Source organism: Colletotrichum orchidophilum (assembly GCF_001831195.1).
Source record: "Colletotrichum orchidophilum strain IMI 309357 chromosome Unknown Scaffold_94.1, whole genome shotgun sequence".
Taxonomy (NCBI): domain Eukaryota; kingdom Fungi; phylum Ascomycota; class Sordariomycetes; order Glomerellales; family Glomerellaceae; genus Colletotrichum; species Colletotrichum orchidophilum.
In genome coordinates, this window is record NW_019173050.1 from 9,754 (window position 1) to 33,190 (window position 23,437).

The window sequence follows — 23,437 nt, forward strand, 5'->3', positions numbered from 1 at the left end:
GGATCCGTGGAGGCGCGCCCATCCTTGCTTGTGTCTGGTGTTTTAGCGACGAGATCACCGCTGTGGAGGAGAACTTTGCCGCTGTTCCAGCGCTTGGCTTCAGGCTTTCAGCTGGTGTTGCGCCGGGTGCTTGGGGGTAAGGTATTTTTTTGAGCGAGAGACAGAGACAATTGCCAATGGCAGCTGAGAAGCCGTCGAGCTACCATAGCACCTACGTCAAGGAATGCAGGCATCATGCCTCTTGGATACACATGTCTAGTTTTTGTTGATGCCAGGCACGCATGCACGGCACAAGCGGCTAGAGAGACATCAAAACCATGTATAATTCATTGGATATCTCCCTTTTTATGTTGTTTTTGTGCTTGATGCACCTATCAGCGAGCAGCGCGACGAAAGAAGGCAAGCGTCTGCTGGTCTGTGCTGTTTGGAGCGTCGATAGTGGAGAGTGACGACATTCGACATGGGCTCAGGGGAACAGGGGTGGGACAGGGGTAGTTAGAAGCAGGGGTGTTCTCGAACATCTTGGGAGTGACAGATCATCGTTCATCACCCATCACCCATCCCCTCCATTCGAGTCTCTCTCATCCAAGTCCGAAACTCATGAATGAGATGAATGAGGTGCAAAGATGCAAAGATGAGTCAGTGATCGAGTTCAATGACCAGAAATCAGAGAGGGAGTCAGCGGCGGTAGTAAATGTTGGCCGGCGCGGTGCCTGCCGCCTAGACATCACTGACGGGATTGACAAGACTCTCCCGTCACTCATTTCAACACGGCCGCGGGAGGAACGCAAGATTGAGATTGACGGACGCCGCGTCTGCTCACCCACTCACACAGCCGCATCGTTGGTTCGTTCTCGGGCACTTCTGTCGGTCCGTCCGCACGCTGCGTTTGATTTGGATGTTCGTCAGACCCCTGCAAGCCCGACAATTGCCCACGACGCGGCGACGCCACAGCCGGTCTAAGCTACATCAAGCCGAACTCGGGATGGATGCGCCGGGCGCGCGCGCGAAGCGGGACTCCTCTGGCTGTTCTGTTGTGACCGGGGTGTTGTGTCGACTGTCGAGAGAGGTGCCAAACCGTAAACGGCCCAAACCACAATCGCCCCACTCTCTCGCTGATTGTCAGTCAGTTCAGTTGGTGATAATTACATACTATGTAGTACCTAGTCCCCCTGTCGTAGGGCAGTTGGAGAGCCAGGGAAACCAGGTCCTCGATGGCGAGGACGGCGAAGGGTCGGCGAGAATCATATGAGTAGGGCGAACAGGTCACTTGGTCATGGATTCCAGGTACTCCATTGCCGTTGTATAAGTTGCGTCGTTGTGAGAAGAGGCGTGTTATGAAATTCGACGCAAGTAGCGTAGTCTGAATATAGCCCTCTGTGAGTCTGTATCTTTCCTTCTCGCGGCTTTCACAAGACGTGCAGGAGGCGCGATGGCCTCCCGTCCCAATCGCAGGCCTTATAGCCATCCGGCCGTCCACCGACCCGGATTGGATGTGAATGCAACGGTGAAGTCGCAACGTCGTCACACACACACTCGGGGCACCATGTGCTATGTGTGTGGTGGTGTCTTTGATATTGCTTCTGGCGAGTGTTCCTGGCGTCTGTTGTGTTAGCTTCACGAGCGGCACGCATCCACGTATCAAGACGATTGTGGTTTGTCGCTGATCATGTTCCATCGACCGCCACCACCACCCGGTCACCCAGTCTGTCTCTGGCGGGCCCGTTCGGCCCATTCGCAAGCTCGCACGCGGACGCAATGCACAACATGTGTGAGGATGCTCCACTGATGGTCATCATTGAAGTTGGGCTTCTCAGCTGTCGTGTTCCACTCTGATGCTTGTTAAGAAGAGGCATTGGCATCGGCATGTGCAATTGGATGGGGGATGGGCTGGCTTCTACTATGTATTTGTGTGTGGTTGGGGTGGAAGTCCGAGCAGAAGAGGAGGACAGAAGGAGGACAGAGTGAGAGAGAGAGAGAGCGTGATCGAGGTGAGGTGAGGTAAGATGAGGTGAGTGGAGTGTGTTGAGTCTTGACGGGGGACCTGGAAGCTACAGAGCTACACTAGAGCTAGAGCCACCGGCCCACCCCCGTCCTGGTCCTTCGTGGTCCTGGCCACAATCAAATGGGGTCGTGTCCTTCCTGCCTGGTCCTTGTTGATGGCCCCGCTCTAGTCACGTCAAATCCACTTCTTTTTTTTTTCCCTCTCCTTCTGCAAGTTACATCAACTGAACCACCCGCCCATCGCCCATCGGACTAGGTATCCACTGTTGCTCCTAAGGTAGGGTAGGTAGCTAGCTGCTGGTCTGCGTGCATCTTTCTTGGCTTCTGGTGGTCGTTACTCGCCGTGCTCGCCTCGTTGCCTCGTCGTCTTGCCATCCATAATCCCATGCCGTCCAGAAATCCACTTTATCGCCGTATCGTCTCTAGCGTCAACCCCCCTCCTCTCTATCCTCGGGTTTCCCATACTACTGATACTCCCCATGCCCATGCCATTCGTGATCATCCACGGTATCCCTAGTCACCATGGCACCCCCCCCCCCCCCCCCCCCCCCCCCCCCCCCCCCCCCACCCCCCCCCCCTCCCCCCCCCCCCCCCCCTCCGCCCATGCTTCCGATCCCCCCCCCCCCCCCCCCCTTCCCCCCGTTCTCCCCACCACCCCCGCCCCCCCCCCCCCCCCCCCCATCCCCCATCCCTACCTTTTCTCGCTCCCAGAAAATAACCCGTAGACGTGTCCTGGCCTGGCTTCTGCCTCTTTACCTGTAACTTCTCTTCCTCGATCCACCTTCTTTTCCCATATTGGAACCATCTCTGCTTCTCCTTCTTCCCTGCCAGTTCTTCAGCTCACGGTGTGCCTAACCAGCTAAAGTAACCTGACTCCATTCGTTTCTCCCGCCTTTATTTTTTCCTTGTTGTCATTATCATCTTGGGGGGGTTTTCTTCATTCCCAGTGTTCGCACCCACTCTCCGCCTCCGCCTTTTCGCCTTTGTCGCTGTTGGTAAACTTGGTGAAGCCAGCATCCCCCGGCCAAAGCCAGAGAGAGAGACACACACATACATCTCTATATTCGTTAGGTACGGATATCGAGAGGGAATCCACCACCACCACAATCGCTTCGCTGCAGCTCCTATCTGCAACCAGTCTCTCGTCCCTTCCCAGCCCTTGCTTGCTTGGGTCTTACTACTACTGTAGCTGCTAGCCTGCTGCATTTGCCCTGCTGCCGATGCCGTTGTAGCTGCAGATACCGATTCGTAAGGTACCTTGCGAATTATTCTGCTGCTGCTGCTGCTGCTGCTGCTGCTGCTACTGGGCACCAACCACCAATTCCACTCGCTTGTCCACTTCCTTCCCTGGCCTTGCCTATTTCCCTTCGCTTCCCTGCTCTTGGCGCCTGCTTCCTTTCTTCCCGGGGCTACCTGACCATCACCACTTCTCCAACATCACCCTCGCTTCACCTCCTCCTCCGCTCCTCCTCCTCCTCCTTCTTGCCCTCCTCTCCTTCCCTTCTCCTCCTCCCCGTCGCCTACCCCAACCCGACCACGGCAAAACCCCAGGGTCGCTGACCTCTTAGACGACGACGACGACCGGATCAGTCCTGTCTGATTGACAGACCCTGCGTATCCTTCCCCCTCAGGCCACACCTTAATCGAGCAGAGAAGGTCATTGTTCATTATTCAAGAAGGAGGGCCATAATTATACTCGGACTCTTGCGCACCCGGTCATCTCGTTGCTCCTGTCTCAAAAGAACCCCAATTCTTATCCTCAATCCTCGCGCTAGTTGTCTCTAGGGGCAATCATCTCAGTCACTGGGTCGGTGCTTGGCTATTCTGGGCTACCAGTAATTATTCGCCGCGTTCACCTTGGATTTCACATCCGAACCCTTTCGTCTTCTTTCTCCATCCACCCTTGGCGCCAACAAATTTTGAACCCACGCCACGGCCCGGCCTACCTTCCTTCCTACCCTCTTTTTCGTCTCACGCTCTCCCGGCCTCACCCTCGTTCGAGTCGGCACCTTCTTTACGGCATCCTCGTCCCAGAATCAAGCAGCGAGAACTGATCCCCGAGATTTGGACCAGCAGTCGACGATAGCCAAGGTCCTCGTCGAATTCTGCGGTTTCCCGCTTGCCTGCGTGGTCGTGTAGGACAGGCACAGCATCACACCTTTGGGAGTGCCTTTTAACCTTTTCTCCCACCGCCCACCGACCGATCCAGACGTCAGATGTCAGCCCCGTGAGCGTCTGGCTTCAGCAAGTGTGAGTGCAAAGTCGTGGAAGAACCCAACCAGTAGTCCCGAGGTTATTGTGTGAACCTAAACTACCTCAAACCCTTCAATCTTGTATATGCTCGCTGACCACAAACCTCTCAGTACATTCGTTTACCGAGACGCAGCTACCATGACTTTCACCGAACGAAAGACAAGGTGCTTGGGCGTCTTCGCCCTGGTACTGTCATCATGGGCGACGATGGCACAGGCTGCACCAGAGCCCGAAATCCTCATGCCTCGCCAATTGACCCAGAACCTCTGCTCTAACCAGAATACGGCATCGATGAGCGCAAGTACGTTGGAGCTACCCCAGCAGACATGATGTGGCGGAACCGCTTGGGGATTGCAAGATCCTCTGCCAACGCTGCCTTCGTCACCGATTGCACATTCACGTATAATCGCTAATCTATATCTCCAGATCTCAGCATATGGCAAACAAATGGGCTCTGCACTGATTTCTGTCGAGACAAGAACTACGCTTTTGCCATCGTACAGTGGCAGTCCTGCTGGTGCTCTGATGTCGCGCCGGCCGCGTCCAGCGAAGCCCAAGTCAGCGACAAGTGCAACGATATCTGCCCCGGCTACGACATCGAACATTGCGGCTCGAGGCCCAACTACTATGGATACTTGACACTGGCAAAGAATCCTACAAGTACCGCCGGCGGCGAAGGCGACAGCTCATCGTCGTCCCAGGCAGCGGCCACCCCCACCCCACAAGTGAGTGAAATCCCCCCCTACGCCGCGTATCGTGAATTGCATGCGTGATTTTGCGTGAATTCCGTTCCCTACACGATCCCGATCCTTATCCCTAGACTCCATCATCTCACCTCCACAACGTGCGATGCCTTGGCTTAAACGTCTGGAAACCAGCCCCCTCCGGCCCCGCCTGCAACAGTCGTACAAGTCATCACAGCAGTAAGAACTGAGACAATTCAGAACACAGTACCGCCCGATCCGGAAACGACGACAACGTCAACAACATCTGTATGCTCTCTTAGTCCCTAAAACATGCCGTGCCCGTAAACCTACATTTGATAAATGAGGGGGTGTGTCACTGACGCGAGCAAACGCTGACTGAACTTTCAGACTCCGAGCAGCAGACCTAAATCGACGATCCAAACGGTGACTGCCGACGGAACCGTAAGGACCATCTTCGTCACTCCGACTGCCACGGGAACCGAGGGAGCAACTGGCGCCTCGGAAATTACGCCCTCCAACCAATCGTCATCCAAGGGACCAAGCACCGGTGCTGTCGTTGGAATTGTGGTGGGTGTCATTGCAGCGGTCGTGGCCATTGCAGGACTGGGACTCTTCTTGTTCTTCAAACGTCGGAGACAACAGCAGAACGAGAATGACAAGTACGACGAACCCAGCCACCGTGGCAGCTCTGCCGGTATGACCGGCCCGCCGCGCAACCCCGAAATGGTTGTCACCGTTGATGGAGGACGATGGGATCCCGACGCCTCAAGCGACCATCGCCGAAGCCGTCTTCTTGCCCACGACCCTCGCCTGGACCCCCTCCCGAGAGGCCTGTATGTACGCAACAACAAAAGTGCAGAAAGTATCAACACTCTCCGCGACGACCAAGATTATTCCCGCAAGGTTCACCAGCCGGTCTTGCGGGCAACCAACCCGGATCCTGACACCTGATGAAGGACAGTGGGGCTTCCGGGCGGACCAAGACGACGAAATGCCAAGCACTCGTTCACGACGTACACGAATTCGGTCCAGGTACAAATTGTCGGTCTTCGCATTGCGCTTTCGAGATACCAGGACGGCGTTTCCATTTCATTTTACACAATTCTGCATAGAAGGGCACTGAATTAGGGGCCCTTGCGGCAATCCCGGGCATGATAGGGCCGTTCAGAGAGGATCAACATCCGCGGCAGTACATGACGACCAGTAGGCCACAGAGCACGAACACGAACACATCATATGGGCAACACGAACGCAGTGGACGACAAATGCCAAAATTTCGATTTTCTACCTCCCCCTTTCGGCTCGTGCTTTGGGCGGCAGCAACAGCCCAGAAGCGAAGCTTACAATCGGCGGATGATCGTGATGAGGCCGAGCCAAGGGATCTTAAACCAAGAGCTCTACTTTCCCCTTTCGAGAGTTGGGCCACGATTCTTCGGTATAATTATGGTGGCAACTGTACATACACGAGCGAGGCTTGAAACAGCAGCCAGACGACTTGAGAAGTCGACATTGGTTGGATGGGTGAGATTGGTTACAAATGGCAGCAGTCTCGGCACCATTCCTAGTTCCAAGGGACACAAACATATGGGTGACGATGCACCCACGACACGTAATAGAATGACCAAGGACTGCGGAGGTTGCACGAAGCTGCTCGAGCTGAGCCCAAGGTGGAGACTCACATTGAGGTCACAGGCTGTGTAGCCTGTCAGCGGATGTCTTGGGCGATCGAACAGCAGACTGTGCATCATGGTCACTGGAGCGAAAGAAAAGTTTTGTAGCTAGCTGCAACAATCATAATAGCAATCGAATGCGTACAAATGATTCACGTCCACCCCGCGTAGCGTACAATAAGCAAGTGATCACCATATGCCTCGCGCGAACAGAGTGTTGCTGTCTCGGGCACCCCTCTTTATGGCTGGGTCGGGCCGGGGCCGGCAAAAATGGTACGGTTTCTCAAGTGTGTGTGTGTGTATCGGATGCGGGAGTACGGAGATGGACGTTGCCACAATGGGCGGACACATGTTGGATGAATGGGCACATGGATTCCGACTCTGCTTGTGATTGTTCGCGTAGAGCCGGCTCCGGTCTTGGACTCGAGCATTGGGGGACTAGGCTGCGAAGGATTATTTGTGTGTGTGTGTTAGTGTGTCACTGTGTGAGGAAACTGGGAAACCAAGAGGAGAGAGAAAGAGAGAAAGAGACAGGGAGAAGATGGAAGGTCGGAAGCGGTACGGACAGGCCGCCGGCCGGGGCGGAATCAGGGCGGACGGACGATCGTAACTTTTGGATGTGGGGGGGGATTTCTGACGACGGAGGAAATTAATTATAGGATTGGGCTCAATGGTTGAGTGTTCCTTTGGACGTATGTGAATGGGAGAGGCGGCTTGCGTGTTGATGTCGGCGACGAACTGGTTAAGTTGGTGACTCGGAATTTGCATCTGGTGACCAGGTGCTGCTACTGTATCATTACCTAGACTTGGGCTTAGATTCAGGGCGGGGGAGCGCGAAATGGTGAGGGCGGGCGTTGCGGAAAAGCTTGGCGTTGTTGTTTGGATGCGAGAACAGGAGGGATTTTGGGATGATACGGATATCATCTGACTATTTGGAGGATTACGTGGGTGTGTTTTGTCAGTGTGGGTGTGAAATGAATGAGACTGTGGGTTTTAGCTTTCGGGAGAGATTTGATATTCGCTAACATTCAGATGCCCCAGCTGCGCCGAACTCCCTTTGGGAGTCGGTAAGACGGAGATGGGAAGTCCACTCTTTCGGTCTATGCTTGGTGACGGGCGAGCTAAAGATGTCATGAGCTGGCGTTGGATATATCTTTTACTTGTTAGTTCCCTCTCTCTTTTCTGCCTCTCTTTGCGGTTGGAGAGGTAAGAGATGAGGCTCAGTTGAACCATGCACATAACAGTAGGTGAGCAGGATTTTAGACCGGGCCGGCCGCAGTCGAGCCTTGGTTCTCTCATGAACCCCCGTCCCCGACGTGTTCCTTTGCGGATAGCTTTCAAGGAAGGAAACGTTGCTAGTGATACTATTCTTCCCCCTAACTTCACGACTACGATTGAGTACGGAAGTATTGTGTTTGGACTGTTTGTGACTGCGACTTTTGGGCGTCCATGTTTAAGTGGGATAAGCATACTTCCATCGGGCGTGGGTGCCATGGAGCGAGGGAAGATTGATTAATGGATGGAAGGCTGCATGTTTCGAAACAAAACAGCATGATGGAAGGATTGGGAGTCTTGAGGGGCCGAATGAACGGCGACGGGGTATTCGAGGACTGGGCTTTTTGGAAAGGGGGAAGGGGGGGGGGGGGGGGGGGGGGGAAAATGAAGGGGGGGGGGGGGGGGGGGGGGGGGGGGGGGGGGGGGGGGGGGGGGGGTGGGGGGGGTGGGGGTGTGGGGGGGGGGGGGGGGGGGGGGGGGGGGGGGTTGGTACAAATGAAACTGAGTTTCGTGGAGTTAGGAGACATTGAAAGTAACGTAGGATGGGGTAGGGAGATTAACGAAAGACCGGACAAAAGATTATGAACACATGCGATGAATAGGAGGCTGCATTCGTTGGTCGAAGATGTTTTTTGCTGTCGATTCATGAATTATGACGGAGGAGCTGGGCGAGTTGATGGGAAAGGGGGAATATGCGGTCGGCATACGAGGAATACGAACGCATTATATGATGTTATTTTGACTCGTACTTTGAGAGCCAGACAGGAAGAGCAGAAGGATATGAACCGGGGATTGCGAACCAAGTTACTGTCGACAAGGGGGGCTGTGATATACGACACCGCGGCTCACATGTGATTGACTAGGTGGAAAGAGCCTCACAGGCACGGAAAGAGCTTTTTTTAATATTTATATGGGGTTTTTTTGTTTCGTTCAGGTAGTGCGGAAATGTGATGTCGACGCGTCTCAAGGAACAAATATGGAACATGGGGGCGGGCTTGGCAAGTTGGCATCAACTTTCTTTCTTTTGCTTCCATCTTCGTGATGGTCTCGGGGCCGCAGTAATTAACACGAGTGAGGCAGAATCGCGATGGAAGGAAATGGGAACGTGCTGTCTCTCTCTCTCTCTCTATCCGTATTTCTTTCCTCCATCGGTCGTCCCCCGTTCTTGAGAATCCTGTGACGTCGCATCTGTCAGTCCGTCCAGTGTTCGTCTCATCGCGTTGGTCCGTGTGTTTGATTATCCACTGGCGCGAGAGGATGGGGACAGCACTGTTTTTGCTGTGCAGGAGGGAGAAGAACAGCTGCTCGGACGAAAATGACGTTTGATCGAGGTGCTCGAGGGTCAAGGGCGAGGTCGAGTCCATGCATAGGAATCCATCGTTGCCGCCGGGCGTGCGCACCCGCCTCGCATCCGCATTGTCGTTTCGGGGAATTTTTTTTAAAAAAAAAAATGTTTTTATTTTTTATTTCTTTCTACAGCGTGTGAGAGTGGTTTCTGACATGTACGGATACATATATTCGCATAGCATCATTTGTTCAAGCCTTCGAGGCGAGGTAAGTACTCTGTAGGGTTTGGTTTTGGTCCGCTCTCCTCCTTCGTTTCCGAATTCTAAAACGCCGCGCGGGAAGGCAAGATTGAGGAAGGAGGGGGCAGGGAAGGGGAGGGAGCCGGCTGTTTGGCGTGGATCCCTGTTCATAACCCGTCATAGGTGGTACGGAGGCAAAGATTGAAATAAGAGATGGTAATGAGATGCCCCGTACAAGTGACGCGTTCACTTTGCCCACGCGACATGCGTACGGGTATGCGATTCTTTCACGACGTAATTAGAGTATGTGGCGGATATGTGGCGGAGATGTAAGGTAGGAGATGTTGCAAATAGAAATCCTCGGTACACGGCACCTCTTGCATTGAGCATCCGATGTTGACAATGGGCCTGCTTGGTGCTTGGTGACTGAACAGCCATCTCTTCGTACGGGCTGGGCAGCCAAAAAAGTCGAGACGAAGGGGCCATGTGAAGGGAGAACCCCTGAAGGGCGGCGCTGCGTTGTCCCGGAGGCGGGAGGGATCTCGCTGCTGACTGGATGCCGCCGTCGTCAGCGGCCCTGTAATCTTAGCGCGTCCGCTCCGTCGACCCTTGGCACAGCCACTTGGCAAACGGCCCCGGATCCTCTGCTCTCCTTCGCCTTACATTAGGCTCTTACCTAAGCCTGCTAAGGTTCTGACCCCTACAAGTTACCACAGCCGGAGGAAAGAAGTGTGCGCCCGTTGCTTACCTCCTGAGTGACGGGTGTGTACCGTAGCATGTCTCTCGCCAATTTCCCCCCTCCCCCGTCTGCGCTTTCGTCATTCTTCTTCTCCTTCACCACAACGGCCGTCTCCTTGGTGTGCGTCTCTCTTCCGGTTCTATTCTTCGACTTTCTTCTTCTTGGCCTTGGGAACACTCCATCGATTGACTGACTGCCTTCTTTTTATCCCCTGTATTTTATTCCACGCCATCCCGATAACGAAGACCGAAACGATACCCGAACCCGACCAACGACGAAAAGGAACCCGGCTGTATTTGCGCGACGGACGGTTAAATTTTTGTGAATTCTTGCAAGAGGAGGATCGACGTGCGACTACATTGCTGGGCGGACTGGGGAAGACATCCCCTTCGAACCACACAACCACGATCCTCTGACACCCACATAAACATACCTACACTGTTCAGAGAGGGAGAGACACTGCGCGAATTGAAGGGAGAAGGTCACTTGAACGGGTACAAGTAAAACGAAGGGACCATCTCGGAATACAACTCCGTCATCCTCTTTCGAAATCGACGTTTCCTCCCCTCGGCGACCTCGTTGCGAACTTGCGACTACGCGACCCGCCCGAACACAGTACAGAGCCACGAGGCAACCAAGCTCTGCCAAGACCGGCACCCGCTCTGTTCCTGCAGCGCACCAGTCTTGGCACAACTGTTAAACCCCAACCCACCGCCCTCATCCACACCGACATCGTCATCACCGATTGTTTCACGCCGCTTGTGTCTTTCTCCAAGTCCGCCGCCATCTTCTCCGGCCCTTCCGCTCCGTGAACGAACCCCCGTATACCGGAGGTTATATCCGGCACGGTGCCGAGCCGCCATCACCATGAATCTAACGTGTAATTCAACGCTCGATGAGCTGAGGAGTATGTCACTCGACCCCGAAACCTCCGTCCAAGTGCCATGAGACGTCCCCATCATGCAAGAAGACTAACAAATCCTCCTTTCTCTCTTTCAAGTCCTCCCCGGCTCCGAGATCCTCATTGCAGGCCCTCTGACCTTCCACGACCTCGCCCTCATCATCGCCGGCTCCTGCACCATCATCGCAATCTGCCTCTCCTTTTATCTCGTCTTCATGCACTCCATCAACTATACCAAACCTCGAGAGCAGCGCCAGATCATCCGCATCCTCTTCATGGTCCCCATCTACGCCGCCTCCTCTTTCCTCCAACTTTGGTACTACTGGCACGCCGTCTACTTCCAGCTCATAAGCGACTGCTACGAGGCTTTCGCCATCGCCTCCTTCTTCTCCCTCCTGTGCCACTACCTCGCCCCGGATGTCCACACCCAAAAGGAATACTTTCGAAATCTTTACCCCATCAAGCCGTGGGTCTGGCCCCTCAACTGGTTTGCAAAGTGCTGTGGAGGAGAAAGGGGGCCCTGGCGCATACCCAAGAGCGGCTTGACCTGGTTCAATGTCATCTGGGTTGGTGTCTATCACTACGTCTTTATCCGTGTCGCCATGACTGTCACAGCTGTTGTCACGCAATATTTCCACCGCTACTGTGAAAGCTCCAACAACCCCGTCTTTGCTCATATCTGGGTATGCTTGCTCTGCTCCGAAAAACTCAGGAAGCCTCCACTAACAGAACTAGGTCATCTCTATTAACTGTGTGGCCGTCACGATTGCCATGTACTCTGTTATTCAGTTTTACGTCCAAATGAGGGAACCCCTCAAGGAACACTCGCCTTTCCTCAAGGTCCTTGCCATTAAGCTAGTCGTCTTCTTCTCCTTCTGGCAGGTCACTTGCATTTCCCTCGCCACATCCACGCTCGACCTCGTCCACCCAAATGAAGTCCTCGCCTACCCGGACATCAAAGTCGGCATTCCCGCCCTTCTCCTGTGTATCGAAATGGCCCTGTTTGCCGCCCTACATCTCTGGGCCTTCCCCTATACCCCTTACGTCCCAGGCGCCAAAACCACGTACTACCCATCCGCCGACTCTCGAGACAGCAACCCTCCCCTCCGTGAAAATGTGCACACGGCCCCCAGCGGTGGTTGGATGGGTCTCAAGGCTGTCGGAGATGCCCTCAACCTGTGGGATTTTGTCAAGGCCTTTGGTCGTGGTATGCGCTGGCTCTTCTGCGGTGTGAAGCGTCGCCACGAGGACCCCAGCTACAAGACCGCCGCCAACCTCGACATGGACGACCTCGACAAGGGCGGAGACACCGCGTACCATCCCGCCGGTATCAAGAGCACCGACCACCTTCCAATCGCTACAGAATTCCGCCGCAGCACATATCTGCAGCCCTCGAGGCCACCTCCCCGACCCCAGCGCCGCGGCAACGAGAGCGATAGCCTCATCGCCCACGCTCAGCCGAACCCCTCGCAGATGTCTCCGCCCCGCCGCCCTGCGCGTCCGCACTCCCCGCTGTCGCCGATCTCGCCGTACCAGGATCAGAGCTTCCAGCAGACGGGCATGGCACCCGTGCATCACGTACAACCGGGGCCCAGCGCCGCCGAATGGAGCAGAACGGGCCCGGCGGCGGCAGCAGCAGCAGCCAATCCAGGAGTCGCAGGTCCGCGCGACTTGACGCAGCAGAGGATCGGGGAAGCGCTCTGGGGACCACCGCAAGGCCCAGCGGCCGCCTCCATCATACCGGAGAGTCCAGTGCTTGGATCGCCGATGAACGGCGCCCACGGACAACCAACGTACCAGCACCAGGCGTTTGGCAATCAACAGCAACCGCACGGCAACCACCCTTACGGAAACCAGACGCACGAGCAGCAGTCGGAACCTGGTCAGGCTTTTTAAGCCCAGCCATGTATATAAGATTTTGCTTGAACAAAAGTCACGGATGCAAACATGTTGGATCATAACCGGCGGTATTTGAGAACTGCTGAACCCTTTTATGTCATTTGTGGTTTGAGGGGTTTTATACCACTAGAGCAGTTTGCTGGTAGTTTGGGTTTTTGGAAATCTCGGGAGGTAGGGGGGCGCATTCATAGGAAATTCGGCGTTTATTTTGGTTTACTTTACGAGATACCACATCATTTAGCTGATTGGAAATGACACACATTTATACACTTTTTTGATGACTTCAAGAAAAAAAACACTGTTTTCAAAAAACTAACGAGTTTCATCGTGGACTCTTGCTGATGGATCTCTACTCTGCCTTGGGTGCCTGCATAGACAATGTTGTGGAACGAAAGTGTCGTTTTCGGCATTCCAAGTCCTATTCGCCAGAGGGATTCCAGACTTTACACATTTCAGAATATACTCATATTGTCAATCATCTTTCTTGCACGACGTAGAGACCCAGACTACCAAGGTAAGTTTTGTCATCAATTGCAGAAGCGACAGAATGGCCCCAAGCAGCCAGGCCATCATCATCTTCAGAATCATCCCACCGCCAAGGATGTCTGATGGGGCTACCCTGCTTGGCTCGCCATGGATGATACCATGCAGCAGCAAACTCAGCTGTCAGAAACCAATATATATACACAAGGATTGCCTTGCCTCCGCCTCCCCGAAGAATTCCCCATGATTTGCTTCCCACCAAAAAAACAAAAACAGTATTTCCGTCACGCCCCAACGGAAACTAGATATCCCAGTGAAAGACTCCCCAATTTCCATGTAATACACTTTGCAGTACTGCCCCCCCGTCTAGGCAAGTAGTCATCCCAATTCCACACATTCTCAGACATACACACATGCACACAGTCATGAGCTCAAAAAGCTCTCCCTCGAAACGAAAGACGTCGACATCCGGTAAAGGGAAACGCCCCGAAACTACAGAAGCGCTTCGATGAAAATAAAAGGCACCGGGACAGAAATATCCCGTCAGCCTCGCATGTTAGGCGTCGTCGTCATCGTAGTCGTCGTCGTCGCGAGAACAAGGTCCCACGGCAGAGAACGAATCAAACAGGGAACCACCACGCCCCTTGTCGCCCGGCGCCTAGCCGAGCGACGGACTAGTCTCCCTGCTCCGGGACTCGAAGCTCTCCACCATCTCCAGCACCCTTGTCCGCGGCCTCGCCACGCTCACGACCTCGGCCGTGCGGAGCGTCAGCAACGGCCGGGGCTCCACCGAGTCTTCTCGGCTGGGTAGCGGGTAATTTTGACCGTGACTGCCGGCCGCCGTACCCTCGGGGTCATCCTTTGGCGGTGGTAGGTGCAGTAACCTCCGCCCGCGTACCGGTGATCCCGTGCTCGACGACTCAGGTCTCCGCGAGTACATTCCTCTGGACCGAGACTCTCGATCGTCGTCGTAATCATCGAGGGCGATTTCTTTACCCTTGCCTTTATCCCTATTATACTCCTCCAGCGCCCTCTTCTCCAGGTCCGCGTGCGACCCGTCCAGGCCTTCCATCTCATCTTTATCCGGGTCCACCAGTATCACCTCTTCCTCCTTTTCAATCTCGGCGTTGACAACCCTCAGCCTCTCCTTGGGCACCGTGAACATGACCTGCACCAGCCGCTGCTCAATCGCCTTTTCAATGTCCCACTCGTCCAGCGACTTCTGGTCAATATCCCAGTCGTGTCGCCCCTGCTTCCTGCGCAGGAGCTCGGCGCCTCCGATCCCGGATAATCCCACCAGCCGCGGCTCGTAATCTGAGCTGACTTGGTCCAATGACAGCCGCCGCGGGCTCTCGTGGTCGCTCGAGTCTGAAGAGGTGTTATTGACACCGCTGCTAAAGACACGTCGGAGACTGCCCAGCCAGCCGAGCGATCGACGCGGCTTATGCTTGCTAGGACTGCTGGGAATGTGCACAAAGTCTTCTTCTTCGTCATCACCATGATCATTACGCGGCCGCTGGCCCTGAAGGAGAAGTGAGGGGCCTTCAGCTTGGAGGGCGTTGAACGTGGTCTTGGCGGTCGAGTATGTGTGCGCGCTGCTGCTCGAGGACGACGAGGTGCCCACCCGGTTATCAGTGATGATGGTCAGGTTATTGGGCCCCGAGCTGTTTCCTCTTGCGGACGCCGAGCGGGTGGGTACGCTTATGGCGCTCCTCGCCGATTCGGAGACGTTGCTGGCCGTCCGCTCGTCGTCTGCCATGGACCGAGCCGAACGCATCGACGCGCGCCGTGTCGGGGAGACCCGGCTATTACGGCGAGAGGGCATCCGAGCTAGGAGGGCTTCGGTGGCGTCAATGTCTGACTGCCAGTCTTGCACCTCTGTGTTGCGTCGCAGGAGAGCTTCAGGGCTGGGTGTCATGGAATTGCGGTTGCCGGGAGTCAGTACCGGGACGGAGTGCGTCGGCGTCGTGAAAGGGTCGGCGTGCCCTGGCGTGGTGGGCGTCGCAGGCTCTTGATCTCGTCTCCTGTTGGTATGCTCTTGGTCGTCTTCGTCTGCTTCATAAATCGGATGGATGTGACCCGGAGTAGTGAGATTCGCGGCTGGTTGGTACGCGCCCCTTGCCGCGCGAGGTATCGGTTTGCGTGGAATGAGCAGGCCAGGCGGCTGTTGGTAGACTCCCTGATTGCTTCCCGAACCATGGCCAGTTCTCAGAGATTCATAGCCGAGCGATCTATCAATAGTATCGTAAGGGTCGTGACCTCCCGTGTACCAAGAGTGGCTTGTCCATGGGTACACCGATCCGCCGTCCCGTTCCATCATATCGTCCTCCGGGTGCAGGAATCGCGACGCATCCTGGGCTAGCGATCGCACCGTTTCTTCTCTCTGCTCCTTCTTCTTCCTCAAATGTCTTTTGTAACAAAAGTAAACCAAGAATGCGCCAAGTACAGCAGCTAGCCCAACGCCGAGGCCCACGCCGAGTCCAATCTTCTTCATATTGTCGTTCCCGGTGGAGCTATGCGACCCACTTGACGAGGCCGCATGAGTTGGGTTTGTATAGCTTGAAGTCCATGCCATGGACGTCAAGTTCAGAAATCTGAGCCCGGTCCCGCTCGACTGCCTCTTCGTCTTGGACCCCGAACTCGTAATTTCGTATCCTCCGTAAACCATCATCACGTTTCCGGGCAAAATCGCCGCTCCATGACCGTATATCCCACCATCCGGTTGCTGCGATGGAATCGACCACGTCCAGTCTCCGTACGTATCGCCCATCTCCAGAAACGCGAGTTGCGGGGAGGCAGCCTGGGACACGCTACCAACCCAGCCGCCCATGATGATGAGTGCGGTCCCATCCGCATTCAGCACCGCCGTATGCCCAGACCGGCTCTCAACCTCCGTGCTCCCGCGCTTTTCAACGTCCTTGATCGCCAGCTCGCTACTGCCGACGCGCGGGGCGCCGACAGCTGCAAAGTTCCACGACTCCTCAGGCAGGCTCCAGATAGCGGCGGAGCTCATGTTGATAAAGGCCTGCTGGGTGTGGCCGCCGAGCAGGACGTAGCTGTTCTGCTGCGTGACGATGCCAGAACGGTTCGAGATGGACGGGCTCAGGGGTGTAAAGGAGAATCCGGCCTCGGGGAAGGCCGGACCTTTGCCGGAGATGAAGCTGGCGGAGTACCCGGGCGAATCCGAGTCTGAAGGAGCCACCCTCAACATCGCGTTCGTATACGTCCCATTTCCTTGCCACGTAGACTCATCCGTTGTCGGGGTTAGACACATGCCGCCGAAAGAGTACAATACTGGCTCGGACATGCTCGGCGCGAGGGTCGACGAGAAGCTGATGCCTGCGCCCAGAGCATATGGACCTGCGTCCGAATCCGCGGTGCTCGGCAGTGTCGCCGCAGTCTTATACCAGGATCCTGAGATAGTCGAAGACCCTGCCACCGCCTCTGGGGTGTATGTCCAGACGTCATAGCCTTCCGCCGTCATGCAATCCCCCGCCTGAACTACAATGGTCCCGTTAACCGCCATCGTGGGGAGGAAGGCCGTCGTCTTGGTCGCATTGTCGAGAAACGGCAAGCTCGTCGATATCGTCTGCAGGCTCGCGGCACTGTCGATTGTGGCCGACGCGTTTACCGACAGGAATTCGACACCTGAACTCCCCTGGTGAAAGATGTATGCGACGCCATGGTTGCTGCTGTTGCCCGCGGAGCCCGGCAGGGAGCAGGAAAGCAAAATCGTCGTCGGCACGTAGGGAAACGTCTGCTGCGCCGAAACCAGAGAAGTGAAGAGCAACGCGGCAAAGGTCGTCTTGCGGATAGCTGCTTCTGCCCCCGACGAGGCCCACCGGCCGGCCGTCACGGTCATGATCGTCCGTAAAAGCTGTCGTTTGCGGCGTGGTCCGTCCACTCGGTTCGGTTTGTGTAATCGTATGCGCCAACCGCTGAGCGGTGGTCAATTCATGTTCTTTGCCCTCCCTTTTGCGCGTGCCAGCCGTTCGCCGTTGTCCTCCCAATGTCGATGCGATGTGAAGTCGGGAAAGGTCCAGGTCGAGAACGAGTCGTTCCTCAGCAGACTGGCATTCCTTCCTCTTTTTCTTTCTTCGTCACTCCACTCGCTTCGATACTCTTGACTAGCTAGCAGGGTCAGAAAACGGGCCTTGGGATACGTCGACGAGCAAAAGTGATAAGCGAAAAGAATAGAGAGAAAAAAAGCACGGGTCATGCGGTAAAGAGGAGGCCAGAGCTGGGTCAGGATGCTTAGGATGGAGAAACGACCCCGGACATGGGCGCTGGGGATTGATCTGGATGACGAGCAAATCGAGGGGTTGGGGTGGCCCTGGGTTGGTGGTGCAGGACTGCAGATGCAGTTCGACCTCTTGGGCGTGGGTTTTGACAAGGGTATTCTGTAAGGTAGGGAGAAGGAAAGCAGAATGTCAACAAATCGAACGGTTCGATGTGCAGGGGGGCACCGGAGAGGTCGTTTTGGCGGCGGTTCACTGGCCTCGGTGGGAGGGAAAGGCAGCGTACGGCGTGCGCCCGGAAGACGTCGACTCCCGTCGAGGCCGCGCACTTGGAAATCGAGCCAGGATGTGCGGGAAAGAGGGGAGGCTAGAAAGCCTAGAACCAAGTCTTCAATCTGCGCCGCAGGCTTAGCACCGATGGACAATAGAGGAGATGGGCCAATTGGTGGTCGCGGTATGGCATCATGAGGAACCCGCGGGCAGGTCGGCCCCCCGATCCAGGACGCTTGCCGCAGGTGTTTGGTGTGTTGCAAGGGTTTGTTTTGGCGAGCGGCGTCCAACTGTCAGGCCGTCGCTCAGGGCAACGCCCCGCTCATTGGAGGGGACTCGGCTAAGGCAAGGCGGACCCCCTGCTGGCTGAGGTGCGCCAGTCCCCAACCGGGCTAGACTGGCTGTGCACCCCTGCTGCCGTTCTTTGTTCCTCCACGGGGGCCCGGTGATTCGCGAACGACACTCTATCTCTGTGGTGTTTCAATCTTTCCTGATGCCGGTGGCACTATTGTTACTCCAACACACCCAACACAATGAGCAGTTGGCGCCTGGTTTTCTGAATGGGAAACTCGAGGAATCACATGTTGAACGTGACGTCTCAATGATTGGTGGTCTGAATCATGCAAGGGTCCCTTACGTGCGCCCATTGTCTAACATTGCCTCATCAACCGGGCTGACATTTGAGCTACACCACCGCGGACACAGAAACGTCTCTGACCAACCTCCAGCTGCGCGACTTTACATCTTGGTCCTATCTCCGCGTCACCTCGACACCATCCTCGACTAGGCCTGTCCACCACCAACACCACTCATTGACTTGTACAACTTCGTCCTTGCATCCACATACACAGTCACAAACCTCACCTGGCCTAGACCTGCTCAGCCGCCTCGACAGACGCACCAGAAATCGCGCCCTCCGGCTCCTCAGGCAGCATATCGGCAAAGAAGCCGCCATACCGGCCCGGCAACTTGTCCCGAACCTCCTTGACCATCATCTCCAACACCTTGAGCTCGTCCGTCTTATCCCTCAAGTCCTTCTGGAGTACCGCAATCGCCCTCTCCAGATTCCTCGGCCCATCCGCCGACTCGGACCTGCCGTAGTACGTTTCAAACTGCTCGTTCATAAACCGCGCCTTCTCCAGCTCCGTCGCGAGCGTCTCGTTGTGCTCCTTGAGCGCTGCGCCCGAGGTCGTGAGGCGGTGGTTCTGGATCTCCATCCGCGTCGCCTCGTCCAGCTGGCTCTTGTACTTGCTCTCCCAGTCCGAGACGCGCGCCGGCCACGTCGGGGTCACGACCGAGACCACCGTCGGCGTGAGTTCGAGGCGCCGCGTCTGCTGCACTGCCGGGTGTTCGCCGTGCGCGGGCAGGATGAAGATTGTGCTCTTGCCCTTGCCCTGCAACCTGTAATACCGCGTCTTGACGTCGTAAAAGACGAGGCCGCGCGCGTAAAGATCGCCGCCGCGCTGCTCGTTCCACATTCGCTCGCCGTAAGTGCCGTTGGCCATCCAGATCTCCTTCTTCTGCTGGATCTGCGCCTCCTCCCGGTCCAACACCCGGTGCAGGTAGTCAGAGACGTCGTCGCCCGCGTTTGCAAGGATCCACTTGTCCTGGGGAAAGGCGATCTCGCGCCCGGACGAGGCGTCGGGTCCCATCTTGGATAGCATTTGCATCGGCACGGCGGCCTCGCCTGCGGTGACGTCGAGCGCGTTGGCGTAACCCAGCTCCAGATCGTGCATGCGGGCCACAAGATGCTGGCCAAAGAGGAGCCATTGGCCCAGGAGGCTGTTGCGTACGGCGCTCATCTCTTCTGAGTCAGTCTCAGCATCGGTAGGTAGGAGGGACAAAAGGCCTCCCGTGGCACCGTACTCGTGATCTAGTACCTCGAGACACTCGTTTGCGTGAAATGCTAGAGCGGCGTGCGAGGCATAGGGACGAGGCTTCGTCCTCTTCTCCTTGTCTTCGTTGTGCTCTTGTAGAGGGCAATGATGAATGGTGTGCTGGGTGTCCGACTGGTGCTGTATCTTGTTCATGAGATCAGTCAGGGGCTTGTGATGCCACTCATCGTCGTTCTGATATGGATTTCTCAAGTCGTTGAGCCAGTCAAAGGCCTCGTTGTCTCTAAACGACTTCATGATGCGCCCCACGCGATTGTTTTGATTGTCAACCTCGGCGTACTGGGTTGTAGGTGCAATCTGAGCAATAAGTATAGCCAGCGCTTGCGCATGTTGCTTGAGAGCGAGTAGTGTAGGCGCGTGTCCATGTGTTGAGAGATATCCACAATTGACGTGACGCAGGAGATCAACGTCCAAGTCAGCAACGGGAGTGCTTCTAGCTGCTTCATTACCACCGGCGTTGAGAACCTCTTCGGTGTAGCGGGACTGGTAGGCATTGGCGTACGGAGTCTTTTCGACGTGAACTTGAGGTGTGTCACCGTGTCTGGAGGTTTGAGAAGTCATGATAACAAGTCTGATTGAGTGTAGCACCCAGGGAAGACTCAAGAGGCACTAGGGGAACCGGCTGGCGAGATGAATGGCGGGACAAGTGGACGATGCCAATAAGGATTATTCTTGGGGAGACTTGTATTTTATCATTGCTGCCGATTCGAAGGGATGAGAGTTATCCGGTGACGACACATGCTGCAAAGACTTGGACAAAGGGCATATAGCAAAGCCTCCGGCGTGAAGCTCAACACTGACCAGGCAAACAAGAGACCTGCATGGCAATGATGATGGCTCTATTTTGGGAACAATGACAGCGAAAGTTTTGGCATTTGAATGCGACTTCCTTTCATTGTGAGAGTATGAAGGTTGCAAGTCGTCTAAGACCAAAGCCTTTTTCCATCACTCATCCTGGAAGAGAACGGCAGCCCGCCTTGTCTAGAGATCATCACTCTTGACTTTGTGCAAGCGAAGAAGGAGGTAAGAAAGTGGACTACCATATTTCGATTGAATTCGTTGAAAAGCTAGGCAGCATCATCTGAACAACGAGCTCTTGAAGCGACGTGCTCATCATGTTGCAGATCGGGATTAAGTACATGGCCAATGCGAGCAGCCATTGGCATATGCATATGGCCCATTAGCAAGGCATATATGCTGTTACTCCAGAAGGGTATGTTTGGTCAATGGAGCAATGCGAGAGAAGTGTTCATCAGCCGAGAACGCATTTCTGGAAGGGGTCATGAAATCAGGGTTCTAAAGTCGTTTGCAGTCGAGGCCTCTTGATAGCCTCATCCCCGCGCCTCGACCAGCTCCAAGCGTGGTCATGAGCCTAAACCCAGGCTGAATGAAGTTCGGCTCAATCGGTCGTTGGCAAGTGTGCTTTGCTACTGCTTAGCAGTATCGCTGATGATTGTTTATCGAGCGTAGTCTCGAACGGAGCTTTCAAATAGAGTTTAGGCCGGTCGCCGAGGTTCGCGTTTCTCATTTCTCAGCGGAGAGGTCCGGAATTGGGGCGAAGTCGTCCGGGATGTTTGATGAAGGGGTTGAGTGCGGTATAGGGGCCTGGGCCGGGCGAAATGCGGCCGGTCAGCTCGCGGGTACGCACGTGGGGCGCATAAAACCACGAATCTGCAAGAAGTGCAGCATGTCCAGCTGTGTTGGCTGATAAGTTGTAAATATGCAAATGATGCTGAGGACTACAGATTGCCCTGGTCGGGTAGATCGCCCTTCGGCTAGGGATGATGCCGCTTCGTTGGTGGCATTGCCCACCTGTCATCGGCGCCATATCATTCCAAAATGCGCGTCCTCAGCGGTTTGGCGCGGAACATTCGAAACAAACGAAGATGCGTCGAAACCGTGTAACCAGCGATGGGCCATATACAGAAGGCCGCAGGCAGCTAACGTCGTCAATTGTCGTGCTGAGTACAAGTAGTTACGGATACAGTGGCTGATGGATTCTATGAATTCCAGGCGGTACGGCTTTGTCTCTCATGGTTCACTGGCCATGGGCTTGGCTGGTCTACCCCGTGCGTTTCTGCCGGAGACACAATTTCCTTCGTCAGCCGAGCAGGGGTCTAAGAGGAGATGGTCTATCAATGGTGGCATGGGGACGGGTGTCAAACTGTGGAGGATTTGAGATTTTCTGGCAGAGTAGCGCCGATGTAGGTTGATAGGGCCGCCGGAAGCGGTTTGGCCTGGCTGACCATCGGCGCTAGTGTAGAAAAGATGGGTGGGCAGCCAGCGAAGCGTTCCAGCGGAGGAAATTGGCAGCATTCGTAGAGAAGAGATCGTAGGTGCCATACTATGTAGGTCCCATTCTCCATCCTTCGTCTCGATGCGCCAACTCCCAAGACCACCGGTGCGTTGGTCCAAGGGCTGCAGCGATTGAGAGGTGCACGAATGTCACTGTGCATATAGCCGTGTCATTTTCGATGACGCCTATGAAGGCTGCCCAGCCGGCCGGTGTCTGAACCGTCTTTTCTGGGGTATCTCAAGAGCTGTCATGTTATGGACGTTTTCGAGTGGAATGCGCGAGAGCCGCGCGGAAGTGGATGCTTGGCTATGCGTAGCTGGTCGATAGCATGGACAATCACGAGCGGATTGCGTCAGTGGGCAGGCAGAATTGGTTTTTTTCTTGTGCATCTCTCACTCGGCCGAAGTAGCCAAGCACGTTGATGTCACTCGGTAGGCTTGGTGCCGTGGGGTGCCGTGTGGCTGCCGTTGCTTGTGCCGCTCGCCGTGTCGCCGGGAAAAGGCTTCAGAGGGGCCCATGAGGTTTCGGGGTAGAATGGGCGGCGGTCGGGAAAGTTGCCGTGAAGGAGGTTGAGAGTTCAAGAGTTGGCCGTCTGAACTCTGAAGGCCAGTTTATGTGGCACCGCCCGCAACGATGGACGGGGACCCTGCAAAACTGCGCGAGCCCTGCAGCTGCAGTGGGAAGGATAAAAGTCCAGATTTTAAGTGGTGAAAACCGGGAAGCGCACCCAGGGCAGTTTGGCTGTCTGCCGGGGGGTTGTTTGTTGGCTGCAACGCTGCCGGCGGGTGGCAGGACTGGTGGACCACGGTGTTTCCGGGTAGGAAACGCGTGAATCAGGACAGAGATGAATAAGGAAGTGCGACTGGTGAGATTTGGATTGAACTCCATGCCGTAGTCGACGAGACGAACACACCGTGATACTCCAAGACAAGCGACGAATGTTTGGGTGCGTCAGAGTGAACAGACCTCGGAGGCGTCTGAGCCTCGGAAGGTCATTGAGGGAAGGTGCAGACGAGAGGGAGCCGAGACCACACACTGGTAAAGGATAATCGGACTAAGGTAGGGTGGTAGGTAAGACTGGACGGCAATCTGGACCGAGAAACCTTGATCAGAGCAGAGATATGGATACAACAGAAAAAAAATAAAACGGAGAAGGCAGTGCCCACAAACCGGCAACGGCAGCGTTGAATGATGAGGGAGGTTTCCAGTTGCAAACACAGCGGCCAATCATGAACCGTCGCATGCAGCTTTCAGCAGACCCACTCCACCTCGACTGGCCAG

General features: G+C 55.4%; 6 protein-coding genes across 6 annotated transcripts; 2 read left to right on the top strand and 4 right to left on the bottom strand.

Moving 5' to 3' along the window:
• Window positions 1-4,144: 4,144 nt before the first annotated feature.
• On the top strand, window positions 4,145-5,915 carry CORC01_09931 (uncharacterized protein; the record flags this gene model as incomplete). The annotated part of the gene is made up of 5 exons (XM_022621560.1): window positions 4,145-4,254; window positions 4,368-4,558; window positions 4,684-4,982; window positions 5,202-5,249; window positions 5,352-5,915. Coding segments are annotated over 5 exons (1,212 nt in total), but the record flags the coding sequence as incomplete, so codon positions are not given.
• Window positions 5,916-10,709: 4,794 nt separating this feature from the next.
• On the bottom strand, window positions 10,710-10,913 carry CORC01_09932 (uncharacterized protein; the record flags this gene model as incomplete). The annotated part of the gene is made up of 1 exon (XM_022621561.1): window positions 10,710-10,913. One exon carries the CDS (start codon window positions 10,911-10,913, stop codon window positions 10,710-10,712), a length of 204 nt encoding a protein of 67 aa, XP_022471877.1.
• Window positions 10,914-11,041: 128 nt separating this feature from the next.
• Window positions 11,042-12,971, top strand: CORC01_09933 (uncharacterized protein; the record flags this gene model as incomplete). Its single annotated transcript, XM_022621562.1, has 3 exons — window positions 11,042-11,081; window positions 11,175-11,758; window positions 11,811-12,971. The coding sequence occupies 3 exons, from the start codon at window positions 11,042-11,044 to the stop codon at window positions 12,969-12,971; spliced, it is 1,785 nt and encodes a 594-aa protein (XP_022471878.1).
• A 1,144-nt stretch (window positions 12,972-14,115) lies between these two features.
• On the bottom strand, window positions 14,116-17,319 carry CORC01_09934 (uncharacterized protein; the record flags this gene model as incomplete). The annotated part of the gene is made up of 1 exon (XM_022621563.1): window positions 14,116-17,319. The coding sequence occupies one exon, from the start codon at window positions 17,317-17,319 to the stop codon at window positions 14,116-14,118; it is 3,204 nt and encodes a 1,067-aa protein (XP_022471879.1).
• Window positions 17,320-18,834: 1,515 nt separating this feature from the next.
• Window positions 18,835-20,421, bottom strand: CORC01_09935 (uncharacterized protein; the record flags this gene model as incomplete). Its single annotated transcript, XM_022621564.1, has 1 exon — window positions 18,835-20,421. One exon carries the CDS (start codon window positions 20,419-20,421, stop codon window positions 18,835-18,837), a length of 1,587 nt encoding a protein of 528 aa, XP_022471880.1.
• Window positions 20,422-22,660: 2,239 nt separating this feature from the next.
• Window positions 22,661-23,044, bottom strand: CORC01_09936 (uncharacterized protein; the record flags this gene model as incomplete). The annotated part of the gene is made up of 1 exon (XM_022621565.1): window positions 22,661-23,044. One exon carries the CDS (start codon window positions 23,042-23,044, stop codon window positions 22,661-22,663), a length of 384 nt encoding a protein of 127 aa, XP_022471881.1.
• Window positions 23,045-23,437: the final 393 nt, after the last annotated feature.